This window comes from Thamnophis elegans, chromosome 9 (assembly GCF_009769535.1).
Source record: "Thamnophis elegans isolate rThaEle1 chromosome 9, rThaEle1.pri, whole genome shotgun sequence".
In the NCBI taxonomy this organism is placed as follows: domain Eukaryota; kingdom Metazoa; phylum Chordata; class Lepidosauria; order Squamata; family Colubridae; genus Thamnophis; species Thamnophis elegans.
This window is the reverse complement of record NC_045549.1, coordinates 42,017,337-42,030,688: the sequence shown is the minus strand read 5'-3', so window position 1 is coordinate 42,030,688 and position 13,352 is coordinate 42,017,337. Positions and strand designations below refer to the sequence as shown.

At 44.1% G+C, this 13,352-nt stretch overlaps 1 protein-coding gene across 12 annotated transcripts in view; it reads left to right on the top strand.

Annotated features, from left to right (window-relative positions):
- Nucleotides 1-13,352, top strand: part of KIAA1109 (KIAA1109 ortholog) — a 206,367-nt gene that overhangs the window by 88,539 nt on the left and 104,476 nt on the right. For all 12 annotated transcript variants that reach the window (XM_032224446.1, XM_032224439.1, XM_032224444.1 and 9 more), the window contains exons 29-31: nucleotides 1,499-1,569; nucleotides 8,495-8,668; nucleotides 12,458-12,578. In XM_032224446.1, coding sequence (XP_032080337.1) covers nucleotides 1,499-1,569; nucleotides 8,495-8,668; nucleotides 12,458-12,578 — 366 coding nt within the window. The remainder of the gene's footprint in view (nucleotides 1-1,498; nucleotides 1,570-8,494; nucleotides 8,669-12,457; nucleotides 12,579-13,352) is intronic.

The window sequence follows — 13,352 nt, the reverse complement described above, 5'->3', positions numbered from 1 at the left end:
GGAATCAAACTTGTTGGGCAGCTGTTATGCAAGTGCAAGTGGGGGCTTCCTTGATTTAAGTTTTCCAGCTGATAAATGAGGAAAGTCAGCATGTACCGATAGGAGTGAGTTGTTCATAATTTTTCTGTAGTCATTGTTTTTATCTTACATGCACTGCTTACGGGGAAGGAATTCTTAACATGCCTTCTCTAGATGAGTAGATCAGATAGCAGAGTCAATTCTGGCAAGTCTTGGTCTGATCTTTCTTCTGTATCATGACCAGCACTTTGAATTGGGACTGGAAGCTTAGTCTCAACTGATACAGTTGCTTTAGCATTGATATTGTTTCTTATGCCACTGTTAATAATTTTATACTAGTGGCAGTGTCAGCGTTCTAAATACAATGCAGAATTACCAAGGGGGATGCAGCTTATCAGATTTTCAAATGCATCCCCATGTTACTGCAATTCAATTGGACAGTGATCAAAGCATATTATGATCCTAGTAAAGTTGCATTTCGCATACAAGACAGAGCTGAGCAAAAGCGCCCCCCCCCCAGCATACTTAGTAAATAGGAACAAAAAGTCCACGAGAATCCTCAAATCATCTCTTTATGAGTAGTATCATCAATGGATATAGGAGTAGAACCATTCCAAAATAGTCTTCAATTTTTTCAGTCAATTGTAAAGAATATTATAATTAATTATACATAACAAGAAGTCCAGTAGGATCAAAAGAGTGCATTCCCTCCCATCTATATCTTGAGAAAGGTTATGAATCAGAGTGCTATTTCTATTTCTATTCCATAACTAGGCCTGAGTGGAATTAAAAACAATTTGTTTCTTCTAGAATTTCCCTTCACAAATAAATTGTAAATAATGTATTCAAAATAATTTATAATTTCACTGAATCCTTAATGGTGAATTTTTTAAATTCTTTTTTTTAATTTTTTGAATAGACACAAACAAACAAGACACAACAAAAACCATAAAAACATATTCCATTACAAATTATAAAAAGTGTGTCAATTGGTTACAAAGAACTTTCGTGCATCCCTTCCACAGTCATCACCTATAATCCATATCAAATTATATATTTTACATCAAATATATATATATATATATATATATATATATATATATATATATATATATATTACTATCATCATACCTTATCCATATGACTATAGTTGTTTTAACATCCCTTTATAACAAATATTCCGAAATATTTATGTGTGTGTCTGTGTCTGTGTCTATATATGTGTGACTATATAGACTATATATATATATATATATATATATATATATATATATATATATAGACTATAAATACACACACACACACACACACACACACACACACACACACACACAGTAGTTTAAAATATATTATGGTATATGAATGCTAAAATTGCCATGCACGATCATGTAAAATTTAAAGGAAGGAAGGAATATAAAATATTTCAGGACAAAAGACTGAAAAAAACTCTCAAAGAGTAATAGCATATTATTTTTTCCAGATTGTTAAACAAGGTCTTAAAGCTAATGCTCTCCTGGATCGAGGCATGCAGCTTACAGGATCAACTTCTAAGTGAGTAACAAGTTATGATGCATTTGTAATATATTGAAATTCCCCTTTTTAGATAATTACAAAGGTGGTGTCTATAAAGTTTTGTTCCACATTTTGGGAATATATATATATATATATAGTGTTTCCGAAGTGGGGCGTGAGAGGAGTCACACATGGGTATTAACACAGCCCTTTTGCCCTGGAGACTGAGGTAAATCTTGAGGCCACACCTCCATTCCTCCACTGACCTCCCAGATTAACCTCAGTCTCCGGCCCAAAAGGAGTGTTTTACCGGACTCTCTCTCACTTCGTAGATTTCTAGGTTTTTCTAGGGTTTTTCTCCAGACCTTTAAGATTTTTCCATTTTTTTGCTCTACCTTCGAATCTGCTCCTCTCTCCACCCGTGCTCAGCGCTGCTTGCAGGCAAGCCTTGCCGCGATCCAGCGTGTTTCCCAAGCAGCCGGACGGCCGCGTAAGAGGGAAAAGAAGCCGCTGCGCCACGAGGCCCGTTGGGACAGCTGCAGGCCATCCAGGAGAGCTGCACAAGGCACCAGCAATCGAGGAACCGGCCAGGGCCTTCCTCCAACGTTCCCGAGCCTCGGAGGAGATCGGATCGCAGATCGGTGGCCATTTTGGATTCCGCCATTTTAAGAGCACGTGGAAGAGCACATGACCCTCCTACGGAGGCTGAGAGTGCTCAAAAGACACCGCAGTAGCAGGAAAAGGCTACAGAAAGAGGCCTCACTCTGCCGGCAATCCGGGGAGGGCCCAGAAGCAGCGGTGAGCTAGCATTCGAGCCGCGGAGCGGCGGCAATCGTTGGGAAAGCATGGTGCCTGGAAGATCAAGGCACACAGAGAGAAGAGGCCGGCAGGGAGAGAGGAGGTGGTACAGAAACCATGAGTACTATGGCAGAGGCAGCGAGGAGCGGGGGTGCCAGGCCTAGGTCCCCAGGGGATTCGGATCCAGGTGAGGGGATCTCCAGGGGGGTTTCCCCAGTTTCCAGAGGGAGGTCCCCCGCCAAGAAGGGCACCCCCAGGCCCCATAGGAAGGGAAACTCTGGGAAGAAGGTTCAAGTTACCAGGGCCTCTGCAAGAAGGTTCAGGGCCACCATCAGCCCTTCCCCTTCCAGATCTCGCTCCCCCCGCAGGCTCCCTGTTCTGGAAGAGACCAGGGGGACTTCCCCAGGTTTCCCAAGGGGCACAGGCAGAGGGCACAGCTCCCTATCACCCCCCCCCTTTCTCCTGCCCACCCATCTGAGGCTAGGAGAGACCCCTTTGGGCGCAGGGCACCCAGCCCTGCTAGACACCAACTGGCACCGCAATCCCCTGAACCTAGGGAATTTTTTCAACCCCCAGAACTGCACCCCTCTCTTCCAGAGCTCCCTGAAAGCTTCCAGGAGCTAGCCAGGGCCATAGCCCAAGGGATTGTTTCAGGGATGAAACACCAGTCCCAGGGTTCCAGGAGTAGGTCTTCCCGGGACCAGTCCAGGGGTCACCTGGATCGCTCCAGGGCCTCTGTTACCAGAGGGCCCAGGTCTCCCTCCCCCTCCACTGCCAGTGAGGCTTCAGATTTAGAGGAAGGGGAGTTGAAGGAGATGGGGTTTTCTGAGGATGAGGACGCCCAGGCCCCTGAGGCCCCCAACATCACTGGGCTCTTTTCCCCCTCCTTGTTTAGCTCCTTACTTCGTAAGGCCAGGGCCACAGCAGACCTGGACACCCCTCCAGAACCCAGTCCTGCCACTGCCACGCCAGGCCCCAGCAGGGGTAACAAGAAAGGGCCCTTCCCCGGTGGAGAAAGAGGAGATTCCCACTCCAGAGATGTTCCTAGAAGTGCTTAAATCCCAGTGGGTTAAGCCCAGGGTCTTTTCCCAATCTGGGGGGCAATGAGGGTAGATTCTATAATCTCAATTCTACATTTGGCCAAGCTCTGCAGGTTCCTTCGGTGGACACTGGTTGCCACCCTGGCTTCAGCTTCGACCGTGGTGACTGGAGACATTGCCAACTGTCTTAAGGCAGAAGACAAGAAGGCGGAAATGATTTTGCATAAGTCATTCCAGGCAATAACCTAGGCTATTAGGGCAGCCGCTTCTGCCTTTTTAATAGGTCAACAGTGCTGTGGCTGGAACAGCTGAGAGACAGGACCCCGGCCACGGAGGTACATCTCTTGCAGGACATATCCAAGGTGCTGGCAGCCACGCAGTTTTTGGCAGATGCCATGCTGTATGCAGTTAAGTATGCTTCTCGAGCTTTGACATCCTCTGTAGCGTCCAGGCGCCTTCTGTGGCTGTGCCACTGGCAGGCACAGTCTCGGGCTAAGTGGCACCTGGCAGGAGCTGACTAATCCGGAGACAAGCTTTTCAGTGCCTCGCTGGATCCTATCTTGGTGGAGGACAAGAATAAGTGAAAGGTCTTCCTGGCTGCGACCAGACGGCCAGATCACCGACAGGCTCCTTACCCCAGGAGAACATTTACCACCCGCCTGACACGGACACCCAGAATCAAAGGTACCTGCTTCCCAGGTTTCATAGACAAGGGGATAGGCAGTTCCCAAGAGATAGGTTTAGAGGCCAGCAGCAGAGCAAGCGGCCCTTTCGAGGAGGGGGCGGCCGTCCGTTCCGCAGGTTCAAGTGATCCGATCGCGGATCACCCCATCGGCAGTCGCCTCTCCCTATTTGTGGATGCCTGGGAGCACGTCACTTTGGACGAATGGGTCCTCCAGATGGTTAAGCTTGGGCTCCGGCTGGAGTTCCAATCGCAGCCCCTGAATAGATTCTGCACCTTCGCCTCCTCCACAGATCTGGCCAAAGGGCCCTTAAGGCTAAGGCCATCAATCACCTGCTAGACATCAGGGCCATAGAGAAGGTCCCAGAGAGGGAGAGGGGTTCCGGATTCTATTTGAACCTGTTTCTGGTCCCCAAGAGTTCAGGGGGGTGGAGAGCCATTCTGGATTTTAAGCTACTCAACTCCAGGGTGGTCTACCGTAGGTTCAAGATGGGCTCCCTGAGATCCATCTTAGAAAGCATCCAACAGGGTGATTTCTTGGCCTCCATCGACTTCACGGAGGCCTACCTACACATCAGAATCGTGCCTGAACATTGTTGGTTCCTCAGATTTTCCCATGAGGGCAGTCACTTCCAACATAGGGCCCTTCCCTTTGGGCTTTACCAAGGTGCTGGCCGCGGCTGCAGGTTTCCTTCGTTCCTTCCCAGTCCGATTCCACTGTTACCTGGATGACATCCTCATCCTAGCCAGGTCCCCAGACACTGCCAGGCAGGACCTGGGGCTCACCATCGACACCCTCAAGTCCCTCGGTTTCTTGATTAATCTCGAGAAGAGCCACTTAGTCCCATCTACCAGACTACAACACCTAGGGTCCATTATAGATTCGGTGTCTGGAGAAGTTTTTCTTTCCCAGGAACGTAGGGATGGCATTGTGCAGCTGGTCCATGAGATACGCAAATTACGCTCTGTCCCTGTAGTTCTTCTTTCCAGGCTCCTTGGGAAATTCATTTCTTGTATAGGGATCGTGCCTTGGGCTCGCCTACACGCCAGGAAGCTTCAGTGGTTCCTGCTTCCATACCAGAGAGCCAGGACGAGCGACACCAGCTTCAAATTTCGAGTGTCACCCCAGGTGCTGCTCTCGCTCCGTTGGTGGCTGACATCAGCACTAGACAAGGGAAGGTACTCACAATGGACGCAAGCCTGTTCGGCTGGGGAGCACATCTGGAGACCCAGATAGCCCAGGGCCTCTGGACTCCAATAGACCTGCGCAACAACATAAACTGGTTGGAGCTCAGGGCCATTCATCTTGCCCTACGTCACTTCAAGACCACTGTGACCAGTCACCACGTCCTGGTCCTGACGGACAACGTGGCAGCCAAGGCCCACATGAACAGGCAAGGGGGCACTCATTCCAAGGACCTTCGTGACGAGGCCTCCGGTTGGGGAACTGGGCAGAGAGGCATCTGCAGTCCATCAGAGCAGAACACATCTCCGGGACAGAGAACCAGCAAGTGGATTGGCTCAGCAGGGAGACGGTCGACAACAGAGAGTGGCAGCTCCATCCCAGCGTCTTCCTCTGAGAGGTTCGGGTGCCCGACGGTGGATCTCTTCGCAACCCCAGCGAATGCCCAGCTGTCGAGCTTTGTATCAAGGTTCCCGTCCAGGGGAGCCATGGACACGGATGCCCTTCGCTGCAGATGGCTACCAGGTCTTCTCTACGCCTTTCCTCCCCTTCCCCTTGTCCCCGGGGTTCTGAGGAAGTTAGTGTCAGAGGGAGCAGAGATGATACTAGTGGCTCCCTTCTGGCCACGTCGCCTCAGGCTAGCAGACCTGGTGGAGTTGTCCTCAGCCCCTCACTGGAGGATTCCCCCGGGGAAGGTGTCCCTGCAACAGGGGTCTCTGGAGCATCCTGATCTGGAGTGGCTCCATCTGACCGCCTGGCGATTGAGCAAGATCAGTTAAGACCATCAAGGCGTCCAGGAGGCAGTCCACCACTCGCATCTACAACGCCGCCTGGGTTGCTTTCGCAGACTGGTGCCAAGCAAGGGACATTGTTCCAGCTTCGGCTTCCGTACCCCAGGTTCTGGACTTTCTACAGGAAGGTCTGGAGAAAGGTCTGGCCCCCAGCAACCTTAGGAGACAACTCTCTGCCCTCTCCACGGTCCTGGGGGGGGTGTGGATTCACCGACTTTGTCTCAACATCTGGTCCTAAGGCGCTTCCTTAAGGGAGTGGTGAATCTGAAACCCCCAGTGGTCCATCGATTCCCTACCTGGGACCTGCCCACGGTCCTCCAGGCATTGACGGAAGCACCATTCGAACCCTTGAGGGAAGTTTCCCGAGGGAAAGATCATGGCACCGGCTGGACGTTAGAAGAGCCCTGCGCATCTATCTGAAGCGCACGGCACCCTTTAGATGTTCAGAGACCCTCTTTCAGGCATCTGGCCACCATTAGCAGGTGGATCAGAGCGGCCACCTCGAAGGCCTACGAGGCACAGGGACTTCAGGTTCCAGAGGGCATCACAGCGCACTCCCCCAGAAGTGCGGCCACCCTCAGCAGCCTGGGCTACCCAGGCTCCCATAGAAGAGATTTGCAGGGCTGCCGCTTGGTCCTCTCCCTCGCCTTTCATCAGGCACTACCGACTAGACGCTTACACCTCCGCAGAAGCGGTCTTTGGGAAGAGGGTTCTCCAGGGAGTCCTAGACTCTCGAGGGGCTCAGGCCCATTGATCCCTCCCAAGGACATCTAGCTTTGGTATGTCCTATGTGTGACTCCTCCCACGCCCCCTTCGGAAACTGTCAGTTGGTCTTACCTGAACTGCATGTTTCGAAGTTGGCATGGGAGTAGTCACTTCCTCCCATTTTTTGGGCGCACCGCGCCAGGGCCTGATTTAGCTCAGTGGTCAGTCAGGGCCAGGCAGGAAGAATGTGTCTGTGTGCTTTCTCTTTTTCTTTCTCTGTCCCTTCCTTCCAGGTGCTCTGCTACGAACTGTTGGTTAATCTGGGAGGTCAGTGGAGGAATGGAGGTGTGGCCTCAAGATTTACCTCAGTCTCCAGGGCAAAGGGCTGGATTTTGTTTTCTGGCTATTCTGAACATTTTTCAGATTCAGTGAAAAGTTTTTGAAAAGTTTGAAAAGTAAGCCTTTCAAGTTTTTAAAGGAAAGTTAAATTAATTCATAAAATGTCTTCTAAGAAATTATGAGACTTATGATGTCGGACTTAATTGATATGATGAAATGTTTAGTAAACCATAGCTTGCTAAGGATAGCACAAACATGATGAAAAATATTTATGGAATTAATTTGTTTTTCCATTTCTGGGCAAAGGTAATCCTTGCCGCCGTAATTATGTAGTATTAAATACTGGATTTCTTTTTTGTATTTTGCAGACATAATTCCTAATAAAAAAACTTCAGGTTTCCATTCTATTTTAACCCCTGTTATTGCCTCCAGCCAATTTTTGATCCTTTCCCAAATTCTTTTAGTCTCCTCACATGTCCACCATAAATGGTAATATGTTCCGTGTATTTCCAACATTTTGGGAAGGTATTTGTTAAGTTTTTAGCTAACCTTGTTGGTGCCAGATGCCATCTGTAAAACATTTTGTACTAGTTCTCCTTGTATGCAACTGATAGTGTCATTTTTAAATTTATTCCCCAAAATTGATGAAAAATATTTATGAACACTTTCTTACATTTCCTGTACATGTCAAATAGTTTTGGTACTAGGCTTAAGAAAAACTCCTTTTTGCTTTAAAATATCTTTGTCATGCAAAAAACGGAGGAATTGCTGTTTAATCATTTAAATGTAATCCATATATCTATCATTTGAATATATTTTTATTTATTGTTGATTAAGAGGTCTTCATTATATACAGTTTGTTTACAATGATGAACCAACATGTATTTTCAAAAAGAGTGACATTTATTTGATGCCAGAATTTTTTATCATTTAAGACATTCTAGTACTTGAAGCTTGGTTTTTCTAATAATTGTAGAAATGTAATGTCTACCATCTTCTTATACCAAACCTGCTTATTGGAGGATATGTCTTGTAAATATAATATAATGCATTTATATCTCTGATTCTATTGCTCTCAACTGGTAGGATACATGTTATGTTTTTGTAAAATAAAAATTAAACTACAGATAAAAAGATACATTTAAAATGCGTTCAAACCTGTAACTTGAGAAAGCATCAATTCAGTGCTCAGTTCTATTGTCTTCTGGATACTTGTTTGTGTTATTACTTTGTTTTTGTAGGTGAACAATTTTTCAAATTAGGAAATTTACACTTTCTTCATCTATGGCATTTATTATAAGTAGGTCATATTATCCTGAACAGACGGTTAGGTAAATAATCTTTTCCAATAAATTCTATTCTGGCATGTAATCAGCAAAAAGATGCAATTAAAAATTTATATTTTGTTTTCCATTTATTTATTTAGCACTCCATATACTCCTTTGGAAAAGAAAATCCTTGATAACACAGATGATGAAACAATAACAGAGGAATGGACTCTTGATCATCCAGTTTGTCAGACCAGAACAACAGCTATCGTTGAAGTAAAAGGAACTGTGGATATAGTTCTTAGTCCTCTTGTAGCAGAGGTTTTAGACAGGTATTTCTTAGTTTCAAGAGCTATATGCATATAATATGGTTGTCACATTTCTTCTTGACCTCGGACGGTACAAACATACATTGTCTGAAACAGATATGAATAAAGAGTCTTTTTAATATTTTTCTCCTGCAGCCTCATGTGTTATGTCTTCCTATTTCTCTTCTCCTTGAATTACTGGATATGTATGGCCATATAAGCCAGTATTATAGTAATGAGATGCAGGTTCATGTAAGCCATGGAAATTTACTCTGTGACTTTGATGTCAACCAGTTTTTTTAGCCAACCTACTTCACCAATTTGCCATTACGTGGCTAAAATGAATTGTGATCACATTTAATCTTTCTTGAGCTCCTGTCTTAAGAATATCAGTACTTATAGGCCAAACAAAACCATTATTAAGGCTGTATTTGAACTTCCAGCAAACAGCTTATTCTAGGTAGATACTAGGGGGAAAAAACAAGCCACTACGTGGAAAACATTTCTTCTTTTCTTTTTTCATTTCTATCCTACCTTTCCTCCAAAAACTCCTATTTTTTTCTTCCTGGAAAGCACCAGCAATTTCAGATAAGTTGAGGTAAGAGAAAGCAACTAGCTTAAATATACTTGAGTTCATTAATCAAGTATAGACAGACAGAAAGCTATTTTCTGTCCAGGTGGCCATTCAGAATCTAAAAACCAATTCTGTTTAGAAAATATCAGTTGTATAGTAGCAAAATTGTGGAAACGGTTTCCCTTGTCCAGTCATTTTTGACTCTGTGGGATGGTGCTCATCTCCGTTTCTTACCAAGAAAGCCAGCATTGTCCAAAGACATTTCTATGGTCATGTAGCTAGCATGACTATGTGCCAAGGTGCATGAAACACTATTAGGATCCCACTGAAGTGGTACTTATTTATGTACTTGCATTTGCATGGGCAGGAACTGGGGCAGTTAACAGGAGCTCACCCTATCAAGAGGTGTTTATGTTTTGAACCTGGTCTGTCAGCTTTCTAGCTGACAAGCTCAGCATTTTTAACCGCTGAGTCCTGTTATTAATATGGTACTGTCAGCTGCAACTTCATTTAAGAATCAGGAAAGAAGCCACTCAACTCCATTTGTTTGAAATCAAGTGTACTTTTACTAATTATAAACGAACAGTAGCAAAGCTAAGCTGAGTCTGGTTAATTAGGCGCAAAAGTGAATAATATCATGTATAATTCAATCCCCTCCCCTTGGCACCCCAGTCCATAGTCCAATTATAATGCACCCAACTGTCAGGTGGGAGATAACTTCAAAAGTCATCACCAGAATGGAATGCTGGACAGTTAGCCTTGGCGGGAAACTCCCTTCCTCCACATGCGCAGTAAGATGGTCAGATCAGCGTCTAGAATCTTCCTCCAGCACATCATGATTCCCCTCCCAAATACCATGCCCCCCCCTCCCCGTTTCAATGGCAGCCGAAGCAGCAACAAAGCAGAGGCTGACAGGTACACTTTAATAAATCCCAAACTGATTTGATGTCCTAATACATATAATCTTTTTCTTAATTCCATATGATTGGTTAAGGTTAAGAGGAACAAAAGAATACAGAGTATACTTTGATAAAACAAAGAAACTGGCATTTTGGGTTATACCAGTTCATTGATTGATATAATTCTGTTTTCACAAATTAACTTTTTAACGTTTTTAGTATGAGCTACCAAAGCCATTGGGAGATCAGGCAGCAGACAAATTTAATAATAAATAAAAATATTGGGTTTCCCCTACATTGACAGATCCTAAAAATTCTGCTACCTGCTTATTTACCGTATTTATCGGCGTATAACACGCACCGGCGTATAACACGCATCCCCCATTTTAACACAAAAATTTGAGTAAAATTTTTTTTCATTAAAAATAAATGACTTGGAAGCTCGGAACTTAATGTTGGATTAAAATTTATAACATTAGAACATGAATTATAACATTAACTCCTCTTAAAAGGCAAATATGAAATGAAAAAACACCTCTTTGAGCAAAAAGTTATTTCCATTTTCTTCCTTATATAATATTTTCTGTTTCAACATAAAGTGCCTTCCTTCCTTCCCTCCCTCCCATCCCTTTCTTTATGTTTTCTTCATGCTTTCTTTTCTTTTTCCTCTGCTCTTTTTAAATCCCCCCCCCTTCTTCTCCTCCTCTACATTTAGGTTGGATTAGTTTGTACAACGGTCATCAAACTTCTGAAGTAAAAATAAATAAATAAATCATATTTAAGAAGAAGAAGAAAAAGGAAGACGTTTTTAGTTAAGTCAAACGTTTTAATAAAAGTTTCATCTTTTAAGATTCGTCCAACACATCCAATTGTAACCTTAACAGTAAAGAATATCACCCCAGCTGCTAAAGGTTCAACCAGTCTGAGAACCATTGAAAAGACAACAGTGCAAAATCCAAAAGACACAACTTCCTCACCGCCATTGCTTTGGTACCAAATCTTTGAGGAAGGGGCTCCAGAAAGAAGGAGGAGGAGGAGGAGGAGGAGGAGGAGGAGGAGAAGGGAACCAAAGAGAGGCTTTTACCGGGTCTGCGCCCCACAGCCAGGACCGTCCTTGCGCCTCAAACCGCGTTTCTTCCTGCAAAGCCCTTCGGGCAACCCGAGAGTTCCTTTTGGCGCCAGAAGGGCTTTGCAGGAAGAAACGCCGCGTTTCTTCCTGCAAAGCCCTTCTGGCGTCAAGCGGAACTCTCGGGTTGCCCGAAGGGCTTTGCAGGAAGAAACGCGGCTGGAGGCGCCAGGACGGAACTCTCGGGTTGCCCGAAGGGCTTTGCAGGAAGAAACGCGGCTGGAGGCGCCAGGACGGTCCTGGCTGTGGGGCGCAGACTCGGTAAAAGCTCTCTTTGGTTCCCTCCTCCTCCCCCTCCTTCCACAGTCTGTGTGACGCTGCCGCCAGGCTGAGAGCTGCCGCTGAAACAAGTTTGGGAAGGTCCTTTGCAGGCAGCCAGTTCTAGCTGCCTGCAAAGGACTTCCCCACGTTTGCTTTGAAAGAAACCTCTGCGCGGGAGTTAGAAACCTCTGCGCGGGGGTTTCTTGCCATGTGCGCGGCCACGCGGCCGCGCACCTTAGAGGGAACAGTGGACCCGGCGTTGGACCCGTATTTATCGGCGTATAACACGCAGTATCGGCGTATAACACGCAGGCAGGGTTTAAGTTTGCAATTTTAGTTTTAAAACTGCATGTTATACGCCGATAAATACGGTATTTATTAAATTTATATGTTGCCCTTCTAGCTATCAAGCGAATCCGGATGGTTTACGGATTATTAATAGCAATATAGATTATTATAAGTTTAACAATATTAAAACATTGGACATTGAAATTTAAAACAGCATTTTTAGCTTATGAAGAAAACTTAATAGCAATAGCAATAGCACTTAGACTTATATACTGCTTCACAGTGCTTTTACAAACCTCTCTAAGCTGTTTACAGAATTAGCATATTGCCCACAACAGTGTGGATCCTCATTTTACCCAACTCGGAAGGATGGAAGGCTGAATCAACCTTGAGCCGGTCAGGATTGAACTGCTGAACTGCTGGCAGTCAGCAATCAGCAGAAGTAACCTGCAGTACTGCATTCTAACCAATGCCCCATCACATGTGCAAATGTAATCATTTGAAAAAATAAATTTTACAGATGCATTTATTATAAATATCTTTAAAGTTTTAGACATAAGTTAATTTGGCTATATTTTTCTCAAGCCTTTTATAAAGATACAAGTAAATAAAATCTTGCTTGAAGCCTGCTTCCAACATACATTTTGGACTAACTTTTCCTATAGGTATATAGAAGCAATGGTGCACTGTGCAAGCACACGTCATGCAGCAGCCATTGTGGATGATTTACATTGTAAGGTTCTCAGAGAAGCTGTCCAGAATAAAAAAACAACATTTTCAGAAAATGTACGTATAATTATCTAATTAAATTTCTGATTATGGCAAAGGTTTATTATTTCCATGCAAATATGCCTCACCAAATATGCTTTGGCTTTTTTTTTCTTATTTGGCGTATTGAACAACAACAGAATAATCACGTTATATATTTAGTCCTCAAAGATTATAGGTGAGAGGGAAAGTAAAGCCTTGCTTCAGGAGATGGGGTGGAAGAGGAATACATTATATTTACTCCATTTAGTAAATGCTATAGTATAAGTAAATGTTTTACACAAGTAAGGAAAAATATTTTTATATTTTTGGACTTCAGTACAAAAATTATTTGCTTGAAAATTCAGTTCTCATCATTCTCCCTATTAGCAAAAACAAACAAACCAACAAACCCTTAACTGCCAAAATGGAGAAACAGGTAAAAATAATATGTGGGTTCCAGAGAGAAAAGGGATGGATGGGGGAGAGAATATGAAACAAAATGGAAGATTTATCAAATTACATTTAAAATATTCTATTGTCTAAAAGAATTAGGACTTCTTGAATTTGGCGTATATGTGGTGGTGCTTATTTCTATTGCTTTTGGATGAAAGGGTAGAATAAAAGACATGATGCTATTTTGAAGCAGTAGAACTGTAACTTTAAATTAAATTTAAGTTCTTTTAGATTTTATTGTTCCCTTCTCTAATTTTTGGAACAAGGCATGTCAGTCCTAGGCCAAATATAACACTTAATCCAAAGCAGTTGAACATATCTTCTTTAAATCTTAATTGCAACATGTACTATTGTTCT